Source organism: Bos taurus, chromosome 18 (assembly GCF_002263795.3).
Source record: "Bos taurus isolate L1 Dominette 01449 registration number 42190680 breed Hereford chromosome 18, ARS-UCD2.0, whole genome shotgun sequence".
In the NCBI taxonomy this organism is placed as follows: Eukaryota; Metazoa; Chordata; class Mammalia; order Artiodactyla; family Bovidae; genus Bos; species Bos taurus.
Window position 1 is genome coordinate 45,958,497 of NC_037345.1, and position 23,871 is coordinate 45,982,367.

General features: G+C 51.0%; 1 protein-coding gene across 2 annotated transcripts; it reads left to right on the forward strand.

Annotated features, from left to right (window-relative positions):
• The first annotated feature begins 7,939 nt into the window (after positions 1-7,939).
• LSR (lipolysis stimulated lipoprotein receptor) lies at positions 7,940-22,936 on the forward strand. 2 transcript variants are annotated; one of them, NM_001083394.1, is given in 9 exon segments: positions 7,956-8,070; positions 9,257-9,601; positions 15,147-15,266; positions 17,922-18,068; positions 21,188-21,349; positions 21,514-21,573; positions 21,673-21,804; positions 22,083-22,714; positions 22,800-22,936. In NM_001083394.1, coding segments are annotated over 9 exon segments (1,743 nt in total). In that variant the 5' UTR covers positions 7,956-7,961; the 3' UTR covers positions 22,836-22,936.
• Positions 22,937-23,871: the final 935 nt, after the last annotated feature.

Consider the following 23,871-nt stretch of genomic DNA (forward strand, 5'->3'; position numbering starts at 1 on the left):
ATGCCAGGCTTCCCTGTCCTTCACCATCTCCCAGCGTTTGCTCAAACTCATGTCCATTGAGTCGGTGATGCCATCCAACCATCTCATCTCATTACCCCATTCTCCTCCTGCCCTCAATCTTTTCCAGCATCAGGGTCTTTTCAAATGAGTTGGCTCTTCACATCAGGTGGCTAAACTATTCGAGCTTTAGCATCAGTCCTTCCAGTAAATATTCAGGGTTGATTTCCTTTAGGATTGACTGGTTTGATCTCCTTGCAGTCCAGGGGACTCTCAACAGTCTTCTCCAGTACCACAATTCTAAAACATCAGTTCTTTGGTGCTCAGCCTTCTTTATAGTCCAACTCTCACATCTGTACAACAGCTACTGGAAAAATTCTAGCTTTGAGTGTATGGACCTTTGTCGGCAAAGTGATGTCTCTGCTTTTTAATATGCTGTCTAGGTTTGTTATGGAGAAGGCAATGGCACCCCACTCCAGTATTCCTGCCTGGAGAATCCCAGGGACGGGGGAGCCTGGTGGGCTTCCATCTATGGGGTTGCACAGAGTCAGACACAACTGATGCGACTTAGCAGCAGCAGCAGCAGGTTTGTTATAGCTTTTCTTCCAAGGAGCAAGCATCTTTTAATTTCGTGGCTACAATCACCATCCACAGTGATATTGGAGCCCAAGAAAATTAAATCTGTCACCATTTCCACTTTTTCCCCTTCTATTTACCATGAAATGATGGGACCAGAATCCATGATCTTAGTTTTATGAATGCTGTTTTATTAAGCCAACTTTTAGTTTTATTAAAAGTTTTGTTTTTAGTTTAATTTTTTTTCACTTAGTTCTTTTTTTTAAATTTGAATTTATTTATTTTAATTGGAGGCTAATTACTTTACAATATTGTATTGGTTTTGCCATACATCAACATGAATCCGCCACGGGTGTACATGTGTTCCCAATCCTGAACCCCCCTCCCACCTCCCTCCCCATACCATCCCTCTGGGTCATCCCAGTGCACCAACCCCAAGCATCCTGTATCCTGCATCGAACCTGGACTGGCGATTCATTTCTTATGTGATATTATACATGTTTCAATGCCATTCTCCCAAATCATCCCACCCTCTCCCTCTCCCACAGAGTCCAAAAATAAAACTTTTAGTTTTATTAAGCCAACTTTTTCACTCTCGCAAAGAGGAGCTAAAAGGCTTCATGATGAGGATAAAGAGGAGAGTGAAAAAGCTGTCATCATTGAGGGACGGGCAATAAGGAGCTCCAAATGTCAGGGTTTCGTGTTCTGATTGCTGATTACTGCTTCTGATCACAGATACGCAGGCATAAAGGCAGGACATCATTGTTTCAAGCTCCACTGGCTAATGTGACTTCCCAGAAATGTAAAGGGAGAGCTGGGTTTTCTCCCCTTTCCCTGCTATTGGGAGCCAGACATTTAAGGATTAGGACATTCAAAAACAACTGATACATACACAATACATGGGGATTTAGAAAGTCATTGTACAAACCCAGGGGAAGATGCAAGCTCAGAAAAGATCAGAGATGACCTTCAACCAGGAATTCTATAACTGGCAAAACTGTCCTTCAACAATGAGGGAGAAGTAAAAACATATCCAAATAAGCAAAAGCTTAGAGAGTTTGTTACCATTAGACTTGCCTGCAAGAAATCCAAAAAAGACTCCTTTAGTTTGAAATGAAAGGATGCTGGACAGTAACTTGAAATTACTTGAAAAAATAAAAGTCTCCAGTAGTTATAAATACATGGACAATTATAAAAGCTAACATTATTATACTAAAATCCAATTTTAGTTTGTCTACATGACTTAAAAAGCATAAAAAATTATTAACCTTTGTAATTGGGAAAACAATGTATAAAGGTATAGTTTGTGACCTTAATAATGGAAAGGAGATGATGGAGATGTATAGGAGCAGCGTTTTTACATGCTATTAAAGTTGTTGTCATTCATTTGCTCAGTTGTGTCCAACTCTTCTGCGAGCCCATGGACTATAGCCTACCAGGCTCCTCTGTCCATGGGATTTCCCAGGCAAGAATACTGGAGTGGGTTGCCATTTCCTTCTCCATGGGATATTCCTGATCCAGAGATTGAACTCATGTCTCCTGATTGGCAGGTGGATTCTTTACCACTGAACCACCTAGGAAGCCCACTATTAAGTTAATCAGGTATAAATTCAAACTGAAGTGTTATAAATTTAGGAAATTGTATGTAAAGTCATCCCATGGTAACCACAAAGGAAATAGCCATAGAATATACACAACAGGAAATGAGAAGGGAATCAAAATATTTCACTACAAAAACATTAACTGAACAAAGCAAGGGAGTAATGGGGCAATGAAGGACTAAAAAGCAATACGGCATAGAGAAAACAAATAGCAAAATGGCAGAAGTCATGACCAAGTGAGATTTATGCAGGAATGTAAGGGTGATTAAACATAAGGAAATCAACCAATGTAATACATCATGCTGATAGAATGAAGAGGGGAAATCATGTGATTGTCTCAGTTGATAAGGAAAAGACAATTGACAAACTCCAACATTCTTTAATGACAAAAACTCCTGGAAACTAAAAATAAAGGGAAAATTCCTCAACATGATAAAGGGTATTATGAAAATTAAAAAAACCATCATTCACAATGGTTAAAGACTGAAAGCTTTCCACCTATGACCAGGAAATAGACAAGGATGCCAACTTTCACCACTGCTATTCAACTTGATGCTGGAAGTCCCAACCACAGCAATCAAACGAGAAAAAGAAGTAAAAGGCACCCAAATTGGAAAGGAAGGGGTAAAACTATCCCTAATCTCAGATGACATGATTCTACATATAGAAAATCAAAAAGAATCCACTAACAATTGAACTCAGCAAAGTTGCAAGGTACAAGATTAACATTCAAAAATCCATTGTGTTTTTATACACCAGTATTGAACAATACCAAGAGGAAATTTTATTAAATTGTTAATTAACAATTTTATTTTACAATGGCACCTGTGATTAAAGAAGTAAATGTTTAGGAACAAATCTAATCATGTAGGTGAAAGATTTGTATGCTGAAACTACAAAAGATTGCTAATAGAAATTAAAGAATATTTAAATAAATGAAAGAGATTCTGTGTTCATGAGTGAATAGAAAGACTTAAAACTGTTAAGATGTCAACAGTGCCCAAAGCAATCTGCGGGTTCAACATGCTGCCTACCAAAATTCCAATAGACTTTTTCAAAGAAATGGAAGCAAATCTTTTGTATAGAATTGCACTGGACCCTTAACAACCCAAATAATCTTGAAAAAGAATAAAGTTCAAGGACTTACATGTCCCAACTTCAAAACTTACTACAAAGCTACAGAAATTAAAACAGTATGGCTCTGGCATAAGTGTAGACATATAGACCAATGGAATAGAATAGAAAACCCAGAAATAAACCCTTATATATATGGTCAATTGATTTTTTGGCAAGGGTGTCAAGATCAATTAGTGGGTAAAGGACAATCTTTTTAATAGTGATGGGAAAACTGGATAATCACATACAAAACAATTAAGTTATACACTTACCTTATACCATATATAAAAAAATAATTTAAAATTGATCAAAGACCTAACTTAAGAGCTAAAACTATTAAACTCTCAGAAAAACACTGGTGAAAATATTCATGACCTTGGATACAGCAACATTTTCACAGACATGACACCAAAAGCACAAGCAACCAAAAAAAATAGATAAACTAAACTTCATTAAATTCAGAATTTTTGTGAATCAAAGGACACTAACAAGAAAGTGAAAAGAAAATTGACAGAATAGGAACAAATATTTGCAAATTATATATCTGATGAAGGATTAATATTCAGAATATTAAAAAGAGCTCCTGGAACTCCTACAGGGAGTTCCCTGGTGGCTAGTGGTTAGGATTCTGGGCTTTCAGGCCAAGGTCAGGGAAACTGAGATCCTGCAAGCTGTGTTTTGCATGGCAAAACAAACTCCTACAATTCAACAACAGGAAACCAAACAACACAAGTCAAAAATGGGGAGATGTCTGAAATAGATACTTCTTCACAGAAGACATACAAATGGCCAAGAAGTAGACGAAAAGATGCTTGAGGTCATTAGGGAAATGCATATCAGAAGCCCGATGAGATGCCACTTTATGCTAACTAGGAAGGCTCTAATCAAGAAAAGAGATAAACGGAGTGAAGTCAGACAAAGACAAATATCCTATGGCTTATATGTGGAATCTAAAAACACAAGATATAAGTGGACTTATTTACAAAAGAAACAGAGTCACAGATGTAGGAAACAAATCTATGGTTCTAAAAGGAGGGATAAACTGGGCGATCAGCAGGGCATATACATACTACTATATATAAAACAGATTACTAATAAGGACCTGTTGTACAGCACACAGAATTCTACCCAATACTCTGTAATGATCTATTTGGGAAAATAATAAAAAAAAAAGAGTGGATCTATGTATAACTGATTTATTTTCCTGTATACCTGAAACTAACACAACATTGTAAAATCAACTATATTCCAATAAAAATTTAAAAAGAGAAAGATAAAAACAAGTGTAGGTGAGGATGTGAACCCTTGTGCATTGCTGGTGGGAATGTAAAAGGTGCATGGATATGGAAAACTATTTGGAGGTTCTTCATGTTTAAAAATTCAAGTTTTCTATGAACTGGTAATCCCACTCCTAGGTATAAATCCAAAAGGATTGAAAGAAAATATCTGTATACCAGTGCTCACAGCAGCATTGTTAACAATAAGCAAAAGGTGGAAAACACCCAAGTATCTAACAACAGAAGTAGATGCATATAGTATCATGTGTGTGTATATATACAATGAAATACTATTCAGCCATAAAAAGAAAAGAAATTTTGTTTTCTTTGAAAATAAAACTTCATTTTATTTGAAATTAGTAATGGTTTTTCCAACGGTCATGTATGGATGTGAGAGTTGGACTGTGAAGAAAGCTGAGCACCGAAGAATTGATGCTTTTGAACTGTGGTGTTGGAGAAGACTCTTGAGAGTCCCTTGGACTGCAAGGAGATCCAACCAGTCCATTCTGAAGGAGATCAGCCCTGGGTGTTCTTTGGAAGGAATGATGCTAAAACTGAAACTCCAGTACTTTGGCCACCTCATGCGAAGAGTTGACTCATTGGAAAAGACTCTGATGCTGGGAGGGATTGGGGGCAGGAGGAAAAGGGGACGACAGAGGATGAGATGGCTGGATGGCATCACCGACTCAATGGACATGAGTTTGAGTGAACTCTGGGAGCTGGTGATGGACAGGGAGGCCTGGCATGCTGTGATTTATGGGGTCGCAAAGAGTTGGACATAACTGAGCGACTGAACTGAACTGAACTTCCTTATGGGCTTCCCCGGTGACTCAGCAGTAAAGAATCCACCTGCCAGTGCAGGAGACACAAGTTCAATCCCTGGGTTGGGAAGATCCCCTGGAGAAGGAAACGCCAACCCACTCCAGTATACCTGCCTGGGAAATTCCATGGACAGAGGAACCTGGAGGGTTACAGTCCATGGGGTCACAAAAGAGTCAGATGGGACTTACTGACTAAACAACAACTTCCTTATATTGGAGCATTGGTCAAAATTCAATACTGATACAAGTGTACATTTCTCAGGGGGGGTCAAAGTACCTACATGAGGCAAATTTTCTGAATTTCTTTTAGAGGTAGGATTTTTAAACCATATAAGATAATTAGAAACAATGTATACAAACAACATGTGTAATATAAGCCACAGCTCAAATTTAAGCTGCATAATTGAACTAAATTACCTCAACTAACATTTGCTAATATTAAGAACACTGCATATTTTCAGTAACTTAAACGGGAGAAATCTTGATTTTTATATATGCTACAGTGTAGATGTATCTTGAAACATATGTAGTGAAATGAGCCAGACACAGGGGTCAAATGTCATTGATTCCACTTAAATGAGGTACCTAGAATAGGCAATTTGATAGAGAAAGAAAGTAGGACAGAGGTTACCAGGGGCTGGGGGCAGGTGGGAATGGGGAGTTATTGTTTAATAGGTACAGAATTTATATTGGGGGTGATGAAAAGATTAGGGTATACCTAAGTGGTTATGAGTGGGCTTCCCAGTCGGAGCTAGTGGTAAAGAACTTACCTACCAATGCAGAAGACATAAGAGACAGATTGGGAAGATTTGGGAAGATTCCCTGGAGGAGGGCATGGCAACCCACTCCAGTGTGCTTGCCTGGAGAATCCCATGGACAGAGGAACTTGGTGGGCTACGGTCCATAGGGTCACAAAGAGCCGGACAGGGCTGAAGCACCTTAGCAGGCACGCAGTGGTTATGAGTACACAACCATGTGAATGTAATTACTGCCACTGAATTGTATCCTCGCAAATGATTAAACTATCTTATGGTATGTATATTTTACCATAATAATAATAAAAAAAGAAGTGGGTGGACCGAGGCATGTGAGGTTGAAATTTTATACAAGTGGTCAGGGAAGGTGTCACCGCAAAAGTGACCTTTAAGTAAAGCCCTAAAGGATGTGGAGGATCAGGTGGATAACTGAGGGGAAGGTGTTCCCAAAACAGTGAAGGCAAGGGGCCTGAACTGGGAGGGTGAGTCATTCCCGAACGCTGAGTTGAGTAAGCCACGGGGTGAGTGCAGAGGTTCAGAGAGGGATCAGGCCACTTCTGCTGGGAAAGGGAGTCTTGGGAAAGTTTTGAGCAGAGGGTCGGGATCCAACTTGGATTTTAAGAAGATCCGTCGAACAAAGCATCCCTGGGTACCTAACCTGCCTCTCGGGGAGTCTCTTCAGAAGCTCTTCGTTCCCCAGATGAATTTCCCCTAGCCGCCATCGGGGGGCAACAGAGCCGCGTGAGCGCCTCGCATTCCAGGAGCCTGGCCTCGCCCGCCCCGCCCTCGGCGCAGGTGGCCCAGTCTCTAGGAATCCTTAGGCGGAAACCCGTCCCTAGTCCCATGCCTTCGCTCGGCCCCTTTAAGAGCCATAGTTTCCGGAGGCCTGACCCTGGGGCGGTAGACTCCCGGAGGCCAAACCAAGAGTTAGGAATGGGGGGGTGTAGAGGCGGAGAAAACTTCCAAAGTAGAATTCCAACTTTTCCTGGGCTCGATTCCCCTTGGGAGTTCCCTAAAGGCGGCAGACTTCCTTTCCGAGAATTTGGCTCGGTTGTTCATATCACCTAAGTGGAAGGCGCGCGAGGGCTGCGGCGCCTCCGTCCCCTGTGACGGGAGGACCCCCAGGGCTAGTGGCAAAGTCAAGCGCGGCAACTAACAGGCCTCTTCTAGCCCAAAGCTCGCTCAGATTCGCCCCTCCCCGTGGTGTGTACCTAGGCGGGTCCATCGCCAGCCGAGGAGAGGGGTGTGGGAAGAGAGGGAACAGGTGCGCGGCGCGCCCCGCCTCTCTCAACAGGTGAATCAACGCCGTTGAGTCTCTGTTCTCGTGATTCACACTCTGCCCGGCATGACCGAAGCAGGAGAGGGCCGGACCGCGATCCCTGGTCTTCAACCGCCCTCCCGGCGGGCTGGTCACTTGGTTCCAACCCTCTGGGCAGGAGCGCACCTGGGTCAGCCCACTTCCGGGGAGGGAGGTGGAGGAGCCCCTCCCCGCCGCCCACCCCCTAGCCCTGCCCTCAGCTCTCACCCTGTGTACCTGGGCCGATCCATTCCCCGGAGCCACGGGGGGTGGAGTGGCTCGCAGAGCCACAGTGGGACAAGCAAGTTTCTCCCTGAAAGCTGGACGCGTGCTCTTCATCAACTATGTTTCCTCTAGTTAAAAATCCTAGAATAGGGTAGGGTGGGCTTGGAATAGAGACAAGGAGCGGAAGCGGGAAGGGGAGGAGCAGGCACCCCTCCCAGTCTTGGTGGGGGCCGCGCCCCCTACCCTCCCGGTACCTGGGAGGGGACGTGCGGGCGCGACGCGCCCAGACAGCCGCGATGGCGCCTTTGGCCCGCCCGTTCTCCGGGGGACTGGAGTCCTGCCCGGGTACCCTGAGCTGGGGCGCGGTGGTCTTCGTGTGGCTTTTTCTGAGCACCTCGTGCACAGGTACGGAGCGCGGGGTCCCTGGTGCTGCAGGACGCTGGGAGGGCACTATAGAAGGGCGATGCCTGGAGTTCCAGCGCCTGGGAGGCAGGAGAACTGGGGGAGGGGGAGCGCAGAGACTAAGGCCTCCTGATCCCCAAGGTCTCCGGAGATCCCTGTGTGCCAGAGGGAGAAGAATTCTCTGTTAGTGCCTGAGAGCGCTCCTCCGCCCTTGTTCAGAGATAACAGGAAGTGAAACTCCCGGGACAGCGAACCCGGGAGCCGCAGGGAGAATGGGACTCTTTGTGGGGTGGGGGTGAAGGACCACCCGATCACTGACAAAGGCGGGGATGAGGACTCGGTAGCAGGTCGAGATTTCTGAGTCTTGGGGTAACAGGAAGAAGGCACCTGAGGGCTGGATCGGACGATTCCTAGGGGGTGAGATCAAGAAGCAGCGCCCAGGCGTCGGGTGGGTGCGGTATTGAAAATTCCCCACCCCCTAACCCAGTCATGTCGTAAGAATATCTGCGTAAGAGTCTGGTGAAACGGACTTATGAACTAACTTGGAAACCATCTTCTGCTGGATCTGATGTTTGTGGGCAGGGGGTTTCAGGGGGACTTTATCTTTCAGCAAGCAGTTTTGGCATATTCATTTGAGATGGCTTTGGGTAGGGCAAGGTGAAAGGCTGGTGGTGACATAACTGGGAGTTTAGCTACTATATGGAGAAGCAATCCAAACAACTCCAGAATCACCCTCCCCTCCGCCCCCCCCCCCAAATTCACAAAACCCGGAGTAACTTGGAACACTTGGTTGTTTTTGAAAGGGGGGCCTCGAGCACTGTGGGCTTTGGGGGGGCCATTTGGGCTTGTCTGTACAGGCCACAGACCCTTTCCATGAGAGGGTGGCCAAGGGAAGAGGGGACTGGAAGCTGCACTCTGCAGAGGCTGCACTCTGGTTAGAGGAATGGACAGGATGTTCCAAGGAATCTGGCTGTGTGACCTTGCAGTGGCCACTTCAACCCCCTGGGTCTCTTAAATGGGCATGATTATCAGAGCTGCCTTGAGGATTAAGGAACAATGTGTGCCTGGCACTCTCTAAAACCGTACACTTGTAAATGTCAGTGATGTGACAAGTAATGTGGCTTCTTCCCACTGAAGTACTTCCTTGCGCTCACAGCGGTCCCTCTGCTGACTCTCTTCTTGTCCTCAGCCCCCACCAGCGCCATCCAGGTGACTGTGTCAGACCCCTACCACGTGGTGATCCTATTCCAACCCGTGACCCTGCCCTGCACCTACCAGTTGACCACGACCCCCACGGCGCCCATCGTGATCTGGAAGTACAAGTCTTTCTGCCGGGACCGCATCGCTGATGCCTTCTCTCCTGCCAGTGTTGATAACCAGCTCAACGCCCAGCTGGCGGCTGGTAACCCAGGCTACAACCCCTATGTGGAGTGCCAGGACAGCGCACGCACCGTCAGGGTTGTGGCCACCAAGCAGGGCAATGCCGTGACCCTGGGAGACTACTATCAGGGCCGAAGGATCACCATCACAGGAAGTATGTGGGCAGGGGATTGGATGGGGTGGGCTTGAGTTTTGGTGTTGGCTCCCTCTTAGAAGTTCATCAGCATAGGTGTCTGAAAGCACTGGCCAAGGGATGAATTCTTCCTTCTACCCATCCATCCATCCCTTTATCTAACAGCAAAGATTTACCAAGCACCTAACGTATACCAGGCACCACTTGAGGCCCTGGAAATACAGCAGTAAACAAAATTATCAAATGCCTTCCCTCCTGGAGCTTGAATTCCAGTGAGACAGACAAATAAGGCAAACACAAGCCTGACAGGCTATGGTTCATGGTGTCACAAAAGAGTCAGACACGACTTAGCAACTAAACAACAATAATAAACATATACTTTCAAGTGCTTAAAGGTAAAGAAAAGTGGGTAATGGAGAGAGAGGCAGGGGTTCTGTAATAATACTTGTAATATCAGCAACAATAAGTAAAATTTATACAAGTAACAGGGGCTTGCCTGGTGGCTCAGTGGTAAAGAATCCACCTGCAATGCAGGAGCTACAGCAGACATGGGTTCGATCTCTGGCTTGGGAAGATCCCCTGGAGGAGGGCATGGCAACCCATTCCAGTATTGCCTGGAGAATCTCGTGGACAGAGGAGCCTGGTGGGCTACAGTCCATAGGTCACAAAGAGCAGGACTCGACTTAGCATACATGCATGCGTATAACTAATAACCTATAAAAGGCCTCCTGTGTGCTAGGCTCTAATCCAGGTTGATGTGAATTAGCTCACTTAGATGATAATAATGGAGTAAGTAGCTTCTGTTACTGTCACTTTACAAAGACCCAGAGAGTTAAAGTGACTTGCACAGGGTTACATAGCTAGTGGGATTATAAGTCAGCCCTTTGGAGCCTAGTCTCCAAGCTAGTAACCCCTCTGCTTACCCAGGAAGGTCAGCAAAGAACCCACCTGGAGGAGGTGACAGGAGTGAACCGAAGGAGGGATACTAATGGAGAAAGCCTACATCTTGCCAGGTGCTTTATGCCCATTTTACACTCAGGACAACTGAGTCACAGAGAGATCAAATAGTTCATCTTGGTGCACACATAGTAAAGGTCTGGCCCTGAGATTTGAACCTAGCCCTTGTCCTTCAGGGTCATGCTACCTACTCAGAGGAGGTGCCTCTTGGGACCAGGTTAGGGGTGGGGAAGTCGTTCATTCATTGATCCATTCACTTGGCATTTATTGGGCATCATCTAAGCGCCAGAAGCTATGGTAGTTGCTGGGGCTAGAGAGGTGATCAGGACAGATGATCCCTGCCCTCAAGGAGGTGATACTTCCGTGGGATGAAATAGGCAACAAATAAGCAGCAAAAGAGTAAGAGGATTTCAGAGGGTGCTGCCGAGTGCTACAAAGAAACCCCACCTGGGTGATCGGTGATCATGATTCAAGACTGCTGTGAAGATAATTTGAAGAGGAACTGGGACTGGGCCCTAAAGAATCCAGTGGGCAGAGAGGAGGGTGATGGGCAGCAGCGGGCAAGGGATAAAGGATGAGTGTTTTAATCATGGGCATGGGGGCAGAGGAGGGAAGGGGTCATCCCTTTGTAGACCCCAGGAGACCAGGCCTCAGAGCACACCCCTTCCCTCTCTGTCTGGACCATGGGCAGGGACCCAGCCTCTCAGTCTTGCTTCGGGGAGGGACTAGCCCTGCTGGCCTTGAATTTCCTTGGGCAGCTGTTCCTGTGGATAAAAGACTTTCAGCGGGGGTTCAGCCTCTATAAGTCCCTACCCCATAATCCAGGGGCTTCTCCAGCCTGGATCAGGTATGACCGGCCAGCACTGTTAGGACAACTCCCGTACTGAGAGTGCCCTTGAAGGCTGGCTGGAATCGTGTCCCCTTTGCTGAGTCCATCATGGGAGTGACCTTCGGGCTCCATCTGGGGCAGATTCTTCCTGCTCCAGAGGCCCACAGGCCCTGGGTTTTCAACCCTGGGCCTGGGTTTGATACAGGCCGTGATTTATAAACATCCATTGTGTGTATGTCCCTTCAGGAAACCCAGTAGCCACGGGAGCTTCCTCCATTTCAGCTTTGAGGATGGAGAAAAGCAGAGCTGCCTCTGCTGTTCCTAGGGTCACCAGCCACCCAAGTTTTAAAAGTGAAAGTCGTCCTGGGCAAGCCAGAGTGGTGTGCCTCAGCTTGGGTGGTTCCACTTCCACTTCCGTTGTTCCCCGCTTTGGGTGATGGGGCGCCTGGATCGGGGCCCTATTTCTACCTCTTCAGGCTGCTTGGGAACCATGTGCACCCCCTCTTGGTAGCGCTGGACCTGAGAGCCCTCTGAGATCACGAGGGCCGCCTCTGCGGTGTGCAGATGAGGAACCAGAGGCCCAGGGAGGGGGAGGGAAGCCCAGCTCCTGTGCCCAGCTGGAGACCTGGCATTTTCTCCCTGTATCTAAAACAATTAGAGCAATGCCCAGCCCAGGTGATGTCAGGACCAGACCCAGACTGGGAACAGGGTGCGGCCGGGAGGAAGGAGGTGAACTCAGGCCTTAGAAAGGATCAAAAGAAGCCGGAAAGCCATGTTTTTCGTGAGTTTTGAAAACATCATATAGGCCAAACAAAACGCATTGAGGCCCAGATCCGGCCCACAGGACCAGATTTCAGCTCCCGGCCTAGGAGCTCTTGGAGTGGGCGGGGGCTGCCTTCAGGCCCCACTCCAGCTTTGGGCAGGGCCCTGGTCTAGGGTTCTGGTTTTAGAGAGGTGCGTTCAGAGTCTGATTCAAAGATACGAGTGGAAAAAACGATGGGCTGAGAGGGCGTTATAGAGAATTCAGAGGATTTGGGAGAATGTAGATTAGAGTTTTAGGATGATTCCATGAAAGAATATATACAAAGGTACCTAACACATAGTAAAAAATCAATAACTGGGGGCTGGATGCTTGACCATAAAGGAGAATGTCAGTGCCCAAGGTCACCCTACCTTCCCTTCACTTTAAACTCAGTCGCCACCTCCACAACAGAGGCACTTCCTGTCTGAGTTCGGTACTGCTTATCACCATCTGAAGCACAATATGTTTAAATTTTTTATTTGTCTCTCTTTCCAGTTAGGAGCTTGAGCCCTGTCTGGGTGGGGATTCCTAGCTGTCCTCTAGAGCAGTGGTTCTCAAACATGTGGGTCTTAGGGTCACTTTACACACTTACTGAGGTCCTCAAAGAACTTTGTTTTTACAGCTAGAAAATTGAGAAAAGTTAAAAAAAATTTTTTTAATGATAATAAAGTATGCATGCTGTGCTAAGCCGCTTCACGTGCTATGCTAAGTGTCCGACTCTTTGCAACCCTGTGGACTGTAGCCCGCCAGGCTCTTCTGTCTATGAGATTCTCCAGGCAACACTGGAATGGGTTGCCATGCCCTCCTGCAGGGGATATTCCTGACTCAAGGATGGAACTCATATCTTTTCTGTCTCCTGCATTGGCAGGTGGATTCTTTACCACTCGCGCCACCTGGGAAGCCCTAATAAACTATAGATTAGTCTAAATAACATACTTTTATGAAAAAATAACCATATTTCCCAAAACAAAAAAACTTTCATGAAAATGTATGATGTTGCTTTTATATTTTTGCACATCTTACAGTCTGGCTGCATAGAAGCTGGGTTCTCAAAGCAGCTTCTGCATTCAGTATATTGTGATAACACATGCCTGTAACTTGTGGAAAACTCCACACTATACTCATGAGATTAATGAAAAAGGCAAATATCTTACTATTATGGTGAAAATAACTTTGACCTCAGGGACCCCCTGTGAAAAAGTCTGGGCAACCCTAGGCTTCACGGAGCACACTTTTGAGAACTGTTGCTCTCTAGTATGGCAGTACCTCAGATACTGCCTGAAACATCAGATGCATTCAATGCGTCAGATACTGAATGACTGTATCACATGCCTAATTGAGGATAGCCACGTGTCTAGAACACTGAGGAAAGTCAGTGTGAGGAGGAAAGGGGTTCATTTCCCGATACTGACCAGGGCCTGGGGACTCCAGGTTCTGCTCACCTGGAGCCCACCTTACCCTGGGGTGGGCTCATGGCCAATCAGCCCCTAAGCAGGCTGATAGAATTTGGCAGTAGGGCAGGGGAGCTGTGTCAGTGGGGTGGAACCAGCCCTGGGAGGGTCTGAGAACACAGAGCCAGGCCAGAGGACCAGCCGGAGTGCACACCAAAGCAGGGTGAGCCCAGCACGTGGTGGGGGACAATGAGCAGGCCGGCGTGTCTGGGGTCTGACGAGTAGAGGAGGACGGTGTAGATGAGGCTGGTGTGGTAACCAGTGGTCAGATGGCTCCAAAGGCCTTGTGGGCCAGGCTAAGGCGTTGGAATGGTGTGCTGTCGTTGTTGTTCAGCCACTAAGTTGTGTCTAACCCTTTTGCCACCCCATGGACTGTAACCCACCAGGTTCCTCTGTCCATGGGATGTCCCAGGCAAGAAATCTGGAGTGGGTTGCCATTTCCTTTGCCAGGGGATCTACCCGACGCAGGGATCGAACCTGTATCTCCTGCACTGGCAGGCGGATTCTTGATTGCTAAGCCACCCGGGAAGCCCTTGGAATGGTGTAGGTAGGCACTGAAAGGAGGTTTTACTATGGATGTGAGGTCTTTCCAAAGAAGGAAGAAGGCTCTGGTTCTTTCATTCCTTTGGCAACTGACTGATGCTCGGGTACTGCCGAGTGCGGCACACACAGTGGCTGCCCTCTGAGCCGTCCTGGGGAAGGGTTGGAGGTTCTTGGGGCAGGTGCTGGGTAGGTCCCTGGGAGCCAGAGCAGCTGGGGAGAAAGGCTGTGAGGATGCTCTGTGAGGATGTCTCTGGCTGGTTCCTATGGTTCCTACCTCCTGTGCGCCACAGGCCCAAGGTGGAGTTGCCCACCCCGTAGAATGGCTGAGGGATTTAACTAATTAGGGCCTGAGGAGTAGAGAGGAAACCGGATGTGGGGATGTGCAGAAAGACTTTCATTATTGCTGTAATTAACAGGCTCCTTGCCTGGGGCTGTGTCACAGGAGCGTCCCTAGCCCTGGGCCTTGACCTGATAGCTGGATGGAGGAGGGAACTGGTCTAAGTCTCTCCCTCACACCCCCGCCTTCTGCTGGGTGTGTGAGTCTCCTGCTTCCTGGAATCTGACCTGTTTATCTTTGCCTCCTTACCCAGGCCCCAGTCCCTAGGTCTGCCCTAAGCTCCATGGCGGGTCGTGTCAGGGGCCTGACTTTTGTTCTGAGAGGTGGGATGGGGAGGGTAGGGGAGGGGGGATCGTGGGGGGTGTAGAGGCCGTAAGCTGACTAGAGTCAGACCATCCCGGCCCACCACCCCCGTTTTCCCCACAGCTATACAGCTCATCAGTAATTTCAGCAGACTGCTCTTTTCTCCAAGACAGGAAAGATAACAGTCCCACCTCACAGACTGCTTGAAGTTCCCCATGTGAAAGGTTTAGAACAGAGCCTGAGAGGTGTCAGGCCCTCAGGATGAGGGATTGAATCCCCCCCGCCCCCTTCCCCCCAGGCGCCCCGCACCCGCTTGGCCCTCACCCGTCTACCCCCTGCCACAGATGCTGACCTGACCTTCGACCAGACGGCTTGGGGGGACAGCGGTGTGTACTACTGCTCCGTGGTCTCAGCCCAGGACCTCCAGGGGAACAACGAGGCCTATGCAGAGCTCATCGTCCTGGGTGAGTCTGGGCCCTGAGGGACAGGGTTGGGGATGGGCCTCTCCTGCTACTCCTGTGTGTCCGCCCTCTGCCCTCCTGCTTTCTCTCTGGGCTCTGTTGCCTGCTTTGCTCTCCCCCCACAGCACCACCAGTCACTTGGGCTTATCTGTATCCTCCACCCCAGACAGGGACCCCCTCCCCAACCCCGCAACATTTCAAATAAGCCAGAGCCAAACCAGGAGTGGAGAGGAATGGGGCCTCTACCCCTTCCTGGCCTCAGTCTTTAAGCACAGAAATGGTCAGAGTGGATGGGCATTGAACCAGGAGGGGTGATGGCGTGTGTAACCGAGAAGCTGCTTCATCCTTACCCCGCAACGCGCACCCTCCCCGCCCCGCCACTCCCAAGGCCACATCTTACCCCACAGTCCCTCTGCCCTGCTGGGATGGTGCTGTGTGGTTTGCATAGTTAGTGCTCCCCTCAAGCAAGCCCTCCCCCCACATACCCAGGAGTGGGCTGGGATACCCGCCAGCAGCCCCCACCCCCCTGTGAGGCCCCCCTGCCACGTGTGGAAGGGATGCTGCTGTTAGCCAGATGCTCTGTTCTCGGTTGACACATATAGGCCCGTGTGGCATGTGCTATATGTGACATGCTGTTGGGCCACACGCTGCCATCATCACACGCATGATGCAAGGTGACCCACGTGTGCACGAGCACACAGGATGGGGGACCACGCCCCAGGGTGCTCAGATCACGTGACAAGAGTTCATGTCTGGGTGACAGAATGCACGCACCCACGGCCCATAGAACTCGTGCGTGTTCTTCTGTAAAATGCACAGTCTACATCAGCATGTCTCAAAATTTAGTCTCAGGAGCCAGTTACACTCAGGTTACTGAGGATTGCAAAGAAGGTTTGTTTAAGTTTTTGTGGGTTACATTTACAGTTGCTTAACATATTAGAAATTGAAACTGGCACACAAGCATTACCATCAGAGCAAATGACGTCATCACGTGTGATGGAGCCTCAGGAAAGCTCCGCTGTATCTCTACTGAAGGAGAGTTAAAAAGGGCAGTGGCTTAGTTATCTGGAACGTGGCTTGGCCTCCGGGATGGGACCACACTTTGAGAACCACTGTTTTACCTGCTGGACGCCCCCTCCTGGGGGCAGGCGGCATGGGGTGCTGATGTACAGCCAGGTGTGTGGACACCCCTGGAGATACAGCACTTGTGCGGCACAGAGTGGTGGGTGGCACCTAAAGGAGGCACCAGCTGGGTCATGAAACTTACACAGGGGACCTTGGTGGGCAGAGAACCTGGGCCATACTGTGACTTTTATGGGCTGTAAGGCACTTTTAAAAATTATGTTTGTTTTTATTTGGCTGCGATGGGTCTTTCTTAGTTGCAAACTCTTAGTTGTAGCATGTGGAATCTAGTTCCCTGACCCGGGACTGAACCCAGGGCCCCTGCCCTGGGAGCAGGAGCATGGAGTTTCAGCCACTGGACCACCAGAGGAGGCCCCCTGGACTGTAGGCACTTTTGCTTTCAAGGGCCTCTTCCTCCAGATTAAAAACAAAAATTCTTTTACAGTTAGATTGTTACAAAGACCATTCATTACTATGTATTCAGTATTGTTACATTTTCTTCTTCAGCCTTTACAATACAGTTAAGACATTTTCCTGGGCCCTAGTGTACTGTCTTCCTGAGCCTCATGGACTAGGACTGTCCTTACCTGGGATGGTAGGACCGTGTATGTGTGGAAGAGATGGAATCCCAAACTGAGGTCCCACCTCCTGAGCCCATGGGATGTGTCCTGGCACCCTTCTGGGCAACAGAATCCTCTGTGGGGACAGTGTGTGAGTGAATCATGTGACACAAGCCTTCTGGAAGACAGCACCCACAGGGGATGGGGGTGTGGAGGGCAGGAACCGCATGCTAGGACCCTCCTAGGCACCTACCCCATCTCTTCTGCAGAGCACGCCTCTACCCTAATGTGCCTGGAGCTGGGCTTCAGGGCAGGGATGGCCTGGGCTGGCCCTGGTCAGCATAATCTGTCTCTCTTTTGTCCCTCCAGGCAGGACCTCGGGGGTGGCCGAGCTCTTACCTGGTTTTCAGGCGGGGCCCATGGAAGGTACGGGGGTTGAGTTCCCCCACATACCACTTATCGCTTCTAAATATCCTCCCCCTTTTCTAAACACAGTTTGCTCGGACCCCACTAATAACCCCACCGATTCCGGGCGTCTAGCGGCCTGGCTCTGGGCCGTGGGCTGGGCTGGCTGGCGAGGGGCCTGGGGTGTAGACAGAGGGCTCCCGTGACTGGTGCCTGTGGTGCTCTTCTAGCGCTCGGGGTCTGGGCAGCTGGCTCTGTCCCCTCTCAAGGCTACAGCCCATCTTCTTCTGGCTAGGTCTGCTCTCGTTTACTGCCTTGTCCAGATGAGCCCCAGGTGGGTTCCCTAACCTTGGGGCTGACCTGGGTTGTAGTGGAGTGGGCATCCCTCTGCGACTGTACCCCAGCCCCTGGCTTGGAGACTCCAACAAGGGCTGGGGCTGCAGCTTTCCCAATGGGCTTTGCAGACAGGTGCCGTCCCCGCCACCGCCCCCTCCCCACTCCGCCCCCAGTGCCCACATCCCTATTCCCGTCCAGGCCTCCTGGCTCAGGGCCAGTTCTTGTGTCCCCGCAGACTGGCTGTTCGTGGTCGTTGTCTGCTTGGCGGCCTTCCTCGTCTTCCTCCTGTTGGGCATCTGCTGGTGTCAGTGCTGCCCCCATACCTGCTGCTGCTACGTCAGGTGCCCCTGCTGCCCGGAAAAGTGCTGCTGCCCCGAGGCCCGTGAGTACCCCTCACCCGCCGCACGCCCACTCCCACTCAGCGTCTGTCCTGCTGCCCCGAGGCCCGTGAGTACCCTCACCCGCCGCACGCCCACTCCCACTCAGCGTTTGTCCTGCTGCCCCGAGGCCCGTGAGTACCCCTCACCCGCCGCACGTCCACTCCCACTCAGCGTCTGTCCTGGGCCCAAGGGGAGGAGGCGCCCGTCTGCCTGCCTCCTGGGACAGTGTCACTCTGGAGGTCATGAGGGGAGTAGTTTGGGGAAAAGTGGGCCAAGGAGGACCTGCTACTTTACATTATCATTTACATCAACTCTTCACTTACTTTTTTACTTTTCATTTATTTCAAGTCTTTCCTTTTGAAGGTAAAATTATGCACAAGGTAAAAAAAAAATTCAAATAGTACAAAACATTGTTCACCGGGAAGTAAAAGTCCTTTTAAAAACAAAATCTGAAGTGAAAGAGGTCAGAAACCAAGCGAGGTTTACAGCCCCCCAAATTTAAGCACCTTTTAACAACCCACATCCACATAAGGATGCTGGATTTTTCCACGGATGCCGTTTAAGGACCATCCAGCGCATCAGATTGAGGGCAGGAGGAGAAGGGGACGACAGAGGATGAGATGGTTGAATGGCATCACCGACTCGATGGACATGGGTTTGAGTGGACTCCCAGAGTTGGTGATGGACAGGGAGGCTTGGCGTGCTGCGGTTCATGGGGTCACAAAGAGTCGGACACAACTGAGCGACTGAACTGAATTGAACTGAGCACATCAGAGAGGGTCTGGGATTAGACATGGACCCGAGGTGGAGGGGGAAGAAGCAAACAGGAGAGGTGGGAAAGGAAGAGAGAGGTGCCTCCCTCCTGCCGCCCCACTTCCCCCCTTGGGGACATCAGTGCTTCCAGTTCCCTGGTTACCTTCCCGAGAGCACCTCTGTACTCAGTTATTGGGAAGTTTCCATCAACTCTGACATGGAAGTTCTAGACCCAGACACCTGCTCTCTTGTTCCTTGTACTAAAAGTAGGCCGTGAAAACATACTTCTCTACTAGTTCTCAGTGAGGGCGCCTCACCTTTTCCTTTGTCACTGTCAAGTTCACCATATCTTTGGTTGACAGACAGATGACCCTGGCGGCTAGAAAGAAATAACTTTACATGTTAGGAGCACCTAGACTAGGAGAGACCAACAGAGGGACAGACCTGCCCCCTCTCATGGCACCTGCTCATTTCTAGGCCAAGAGTGAACACGTGGTAGAAAGAATTACCCCGGTGGCTCAGATGGATGTGTGTTAGCATCCTGACATTTAAGGTTTCCACGCGCCGTGACTCCAGTGTAATTAACACAGTCCAGGTTAAAATCATAGGCAGTCATCGCAAGCTTGGGCAGGTGGAGGTTTGAGGCCTGGCTAGACCTCTTTACCTGTTGGGAAGTCCACTGAAGGACTTCCCCTCTCAACCTCAGTTTCCTCCTCTGTAAAATGGGGCCACAGCAGAGCCTGCTGTACAGCATGAGTCAGGATCCCGTGAACTGGTGTGTCCCGCATTTAGAGTGGGGCTTGGCCTACACAGAGCGTTCCACGCCCACAGCTGCCAGACATTGCTGCCGTCAGCATTGGTAATGACCGAGGGCCAGGATGCAAATTAGAGCCCCTGCCACTCACACCATGTGACCTCAGGTGAGCAGCTGGTTTCCTTCTCTGCAGGGTCCTGCCATCACGGGGTGTCATGAGCATTAAGGGAAATGCTGTGTGTCAGGGCCCAGCACAGGGCCACGGCTCAGACCATGCTGGCTAATTTTCTGGTCACTGACTGAACTCAGCAGTGGGCAACCTGTTTCACCACCGCCTGGAGAAATCAAATCCACTGCTCTCTGGAGGCCCACACTGGCCATCTCCTCCCTCTCAACATTTTTAGTTGTGGGTGTCTTGCCTATTACTTGCGGGGGTGGGTGTTAGTCCATTTCACAGGTGGGGTAGGATTCCCCCCAGGGGTGCAAACAAGTTTGCAGTTAACCCCGCTAATTAAGGCAGGGACCAGGACTGTGAATGCCAGTCCCAGGGCTCAATTTCCTCCACCCTGAGACCCTGCTCCCCCAAACTGAGATCCCATTAACTCCCCGCCAGAGGCCCTGTTATTTCTGCCACAGCCACAGCCCTCCTGAGCCGTCCTAGAGCAGCAACTCCCAGAGCTAATTATAAAACAGCACGTCCGCCAACTGCTGAGGGGCTTCTTCGGTGTGTGTGTGTGGCGGGGGGGTGCGGTAAGCACTGAGCCTTCTGCTGCCCAGCTGAATTGGGTGAAGGGAGCTTTCTGAGCCTGATGCCCCACTCCATCTTCCCAGTGGGGTTTGGCCTACACAGAGCGTTCCATCATCTTTGGAGTTCCAGGACGAAAGCAACTTGCCTAGGCCCATGACTGCCTCAGAGCAGCCACCAGACCCCAGCCTCTTGCCCGGGGAGGAGGGTGCTGGGGAGGATGTGCCCTTGAGTTGTCAAGCCTAGAACCGGGCGGGGGCGGGATGGGTGTGGCCCCCAAGGTGGAAACACTAGAGGAGATGCTTTGCTGGTTGGCTGAGGAAGTGAATGCTGAGGTTCCCAAGACGGCTTCCCATCACCTCGGGGTCTGGAAGAGTCTGCAGGGAGGACCAAGCAGGCAGGAAAGGGGAGCAGGCATGGGATCCCCGCCCCCAGATGATCCATTTTTCTAATGCAAGGGCTCGGATGTCAAAGGGAACACTTATTTCTGGCTTGTGGGTCCAACACATTGGTGTTTGTCTACAAGACACCTCTGTCCCTGTTGCTCTGTAAGAACGCAGGTCCAGAGTGGCCGTGTCCTATGATAAGTTGGCAGCAGAGTTTGACGTAAAACCTTGTCAGATGCTGGGAAACCACTGTACTGTCAAACAAACTGGCATTCCTGATTGGGGCCGCCGGTGTACACCCTCCCATCCTAAAACTCTTGTGGGGAACGGCTCAGGAGGTGTGGACTCAACGCAGCTCATGTCCTCTGACCTCAGGGACCCTATAGCAACCAACCAAGCACACAGGGAAGCTCTTCAACAGGGGACTGGGGAGAAGGCCTGTGGCCCCTGGGGCTCTTCTCATGCTGTGTGTGTTCTCCCCAGTATACGCTGCAGGCAAAGCTGCCACTTCGGGCGTTCCAAGCATTTACGCCCCCAGCACCTACGCCCACCTCTCCCCTGCCAAGACCCCACCCCCGCCAGCCATGATCCCCATGGGCCCTCTCTACAATGGGTACTCTGGAGACTTCGACAGGAATAGCTCAGGTGAGGCCCTGGGGACAGCCAGGAGTAGCTGGTGGGAGGTGGAGGGATGCAGGGAGGCTGGGCATATGGCTATTAAGGGGTCTGGAGTTGGAAGAGGGAATTGGGGGCAGAGGGCAGGGGGCTGGGAATGCACGGTTTTGCTCCTGACAGCCAATCTCCCCCAGTTGGCGGCCACAGCTCCCGGGTACCCCTGCTTCGTGACACAGACAGCAGCGTGACCTCTGGTGAGAACCAATCCTTACAAAGTTGAACATGCCTATAGGGGAGGTGGGGTGGTCAGCATCCAACCTCTGGAACTGATCACCTCCAACTCCTATCCCTAGAGATCCGCAGTGGCTACAGGATTCAGGCCAACCAGCAGGACGACTCCATGCGGGTCCTATACTACATGGAGAAGGAGCTGGCCAACTTCGACCCTTCTCGACCCGGGCCCCCCAATGGCCGTGTAGAACGAGGTGAGCCTTAGGATCTGAGGGATTCTTGAGGGGGCTGGGGGAAGCAGGTCTCCCTGATAATTGCCCAGGGACGCTTGCTGCACATCCTGAACACAATCCCTCATTCCCTACCATGGCCACAGTGAAGTGTACAGAACCCTGCAGATCGTCACTAAATAGGTGAGAAGCCTGGGGCTCCCTTGAGAAGAATGTATGAGCCAAATGAGTGACACTGCTGGGCCCCTGACATTAGGTCCTGACCACCTCCCACCAGTAAGAGACACCTTCCTTCCCTACAGCCATGAGTGAAGTCACCTCTCTCCACGAAGACGACTGGAGATCCCGGCCTTCACGGGGCCCTGCCCTCACCCCCATCAGGGATGAGGAATGGGGTCACCACTCCCCCCGGAGTTCCAGGCGGTGGGAGCAAGAGGCCCCCATGGAGCGGCCAGGGAACAGCCGGGGTGCGGGGCGGCCCCGAGCCCGCTCTGTGGATGCTCTGGATGACTTTACCCGGCCAGGCTCTGCTGAATCAGGGAGGAGATCTCCCCCAAGCAGTGGGAGGAGAGGCCGGGCCTATGCACCGCCGCGAAGTCGCAGCCGCGATGACCTCTATGACCAAGACCAAGACGACTCCAGGCACTTTCCACACTCCCGGGATCCTCACTACGATGACTTCAGGTCTAGGGACCAACCTCATGGTGACCCTCGGGCCCGCTACCAGCGCTCCCGGGACCCTAGGGATGATGGCTCCAGATCCAGGGACCCCCCCTATGACGGGCGGCTACTAGAAGAGGCCTTGAGGAAAAAGGGGCCAGCGGAGAGGAGGCCTTACAGGGAGGAAGAGGAAGAAGAGGCTTACTACCCTCCAGCGCCTCCCCCTTACTCTGAGACTGACTCCCAGGCTTCACGGGAGCGGAGGCTTAAGAAGGTGAGTGATAAGGCCCTGAAAGCCTTCCTGGACTCTCTTCTCCAGTCCTCCCTGGCTCACATCCATCTTTCTTTTTCCTTTGCAGAACTTGGCCCTGAGTCGGGAAAGTTTAGTCGTTTGATCCCAACATTTTGTATGTAGTTTTTGTACTTTTTTTTTTTTTAATTGGAGGGATCATTGATGATCTTCTCTTTGTAAAACTAATAAAACTTCTGATCACAAGTCTTGAGTCCGGAGGAAAGCATTTGTTTTGTCGCGCGAGGTGGGGAGCCCGGACAGCTGCTGTGTGTGTCTGCAAAAGGCCGCATGTCCAGTTCTCTCATGGGACCTGTGTCCCGAGCCAGGAGGAAAGGACCGGCTCTGCCTTCTCCGACCCTCCACCGGCCGGAGTACGTGCCCCACGCTAGCTCCGCCCCGCCCTGCGTGCGCGCTCCGGCCCCGCCCAGACGTGCGCATGCGCCCGGGGTATCCGCTTTCGCGCACTTCAGTCCGGTCGACGAGGGCGCGCGTGCGCGCTCCCCTCCATCCACCCAACGCCCCCCTCCCCCGCCCCACCCCCCCGACCTACTTTACTGTCTCCAAACCCAGCCGCCTGCCTCGTCCCCGGCGACCAGAGGCCTTCTTCCAGGTCCCCCGGAGTTCCATCCGGGCCCACGTTCCACTCGGGCGGCCCGCCGGCGGGTGCCGGGAGACAGCGGCAGCGACCTCGCTCCCAGCCGAGACCTGGGCCCGCGCGCCCGCCCTCCGTCGGAGACAGACAGCGCGCGCGCTCCCCAGGGGCTGCCCTCCCCCCTCGCGCGCGTCGGCCCCGGGCTCGCGCCGCCGCTGCCGCCGCGCGCGCGCAGCTCAAGTAAAGGAGGAAAAAAAAAAGGGGGAAAAAATAGAAAGCGGCGGCGGCTGCAGCAGCGATCCGCCGCCGTACTGGGCCAGGCCGGGCGGCGGACACGCAAGCCGGCGATCCGGGGGAGAGGCGGAGGCCATCCTGGGCGGGCCGGGTTTAAAAAAAAAGTCGCGGCGGCGGCTACTCAGGGAAGGAGGCCCGAGGGCCGCGTGCAGCGGGCGGGGGGCGGCTGCGCTGCGTCCCGGAGCCTAGAGCCGCCGGGAGCCGGCCGGCGGGCGAGCAGGCGGAGGCGGCTGCTGGAGCAGCGGCGGCGGCG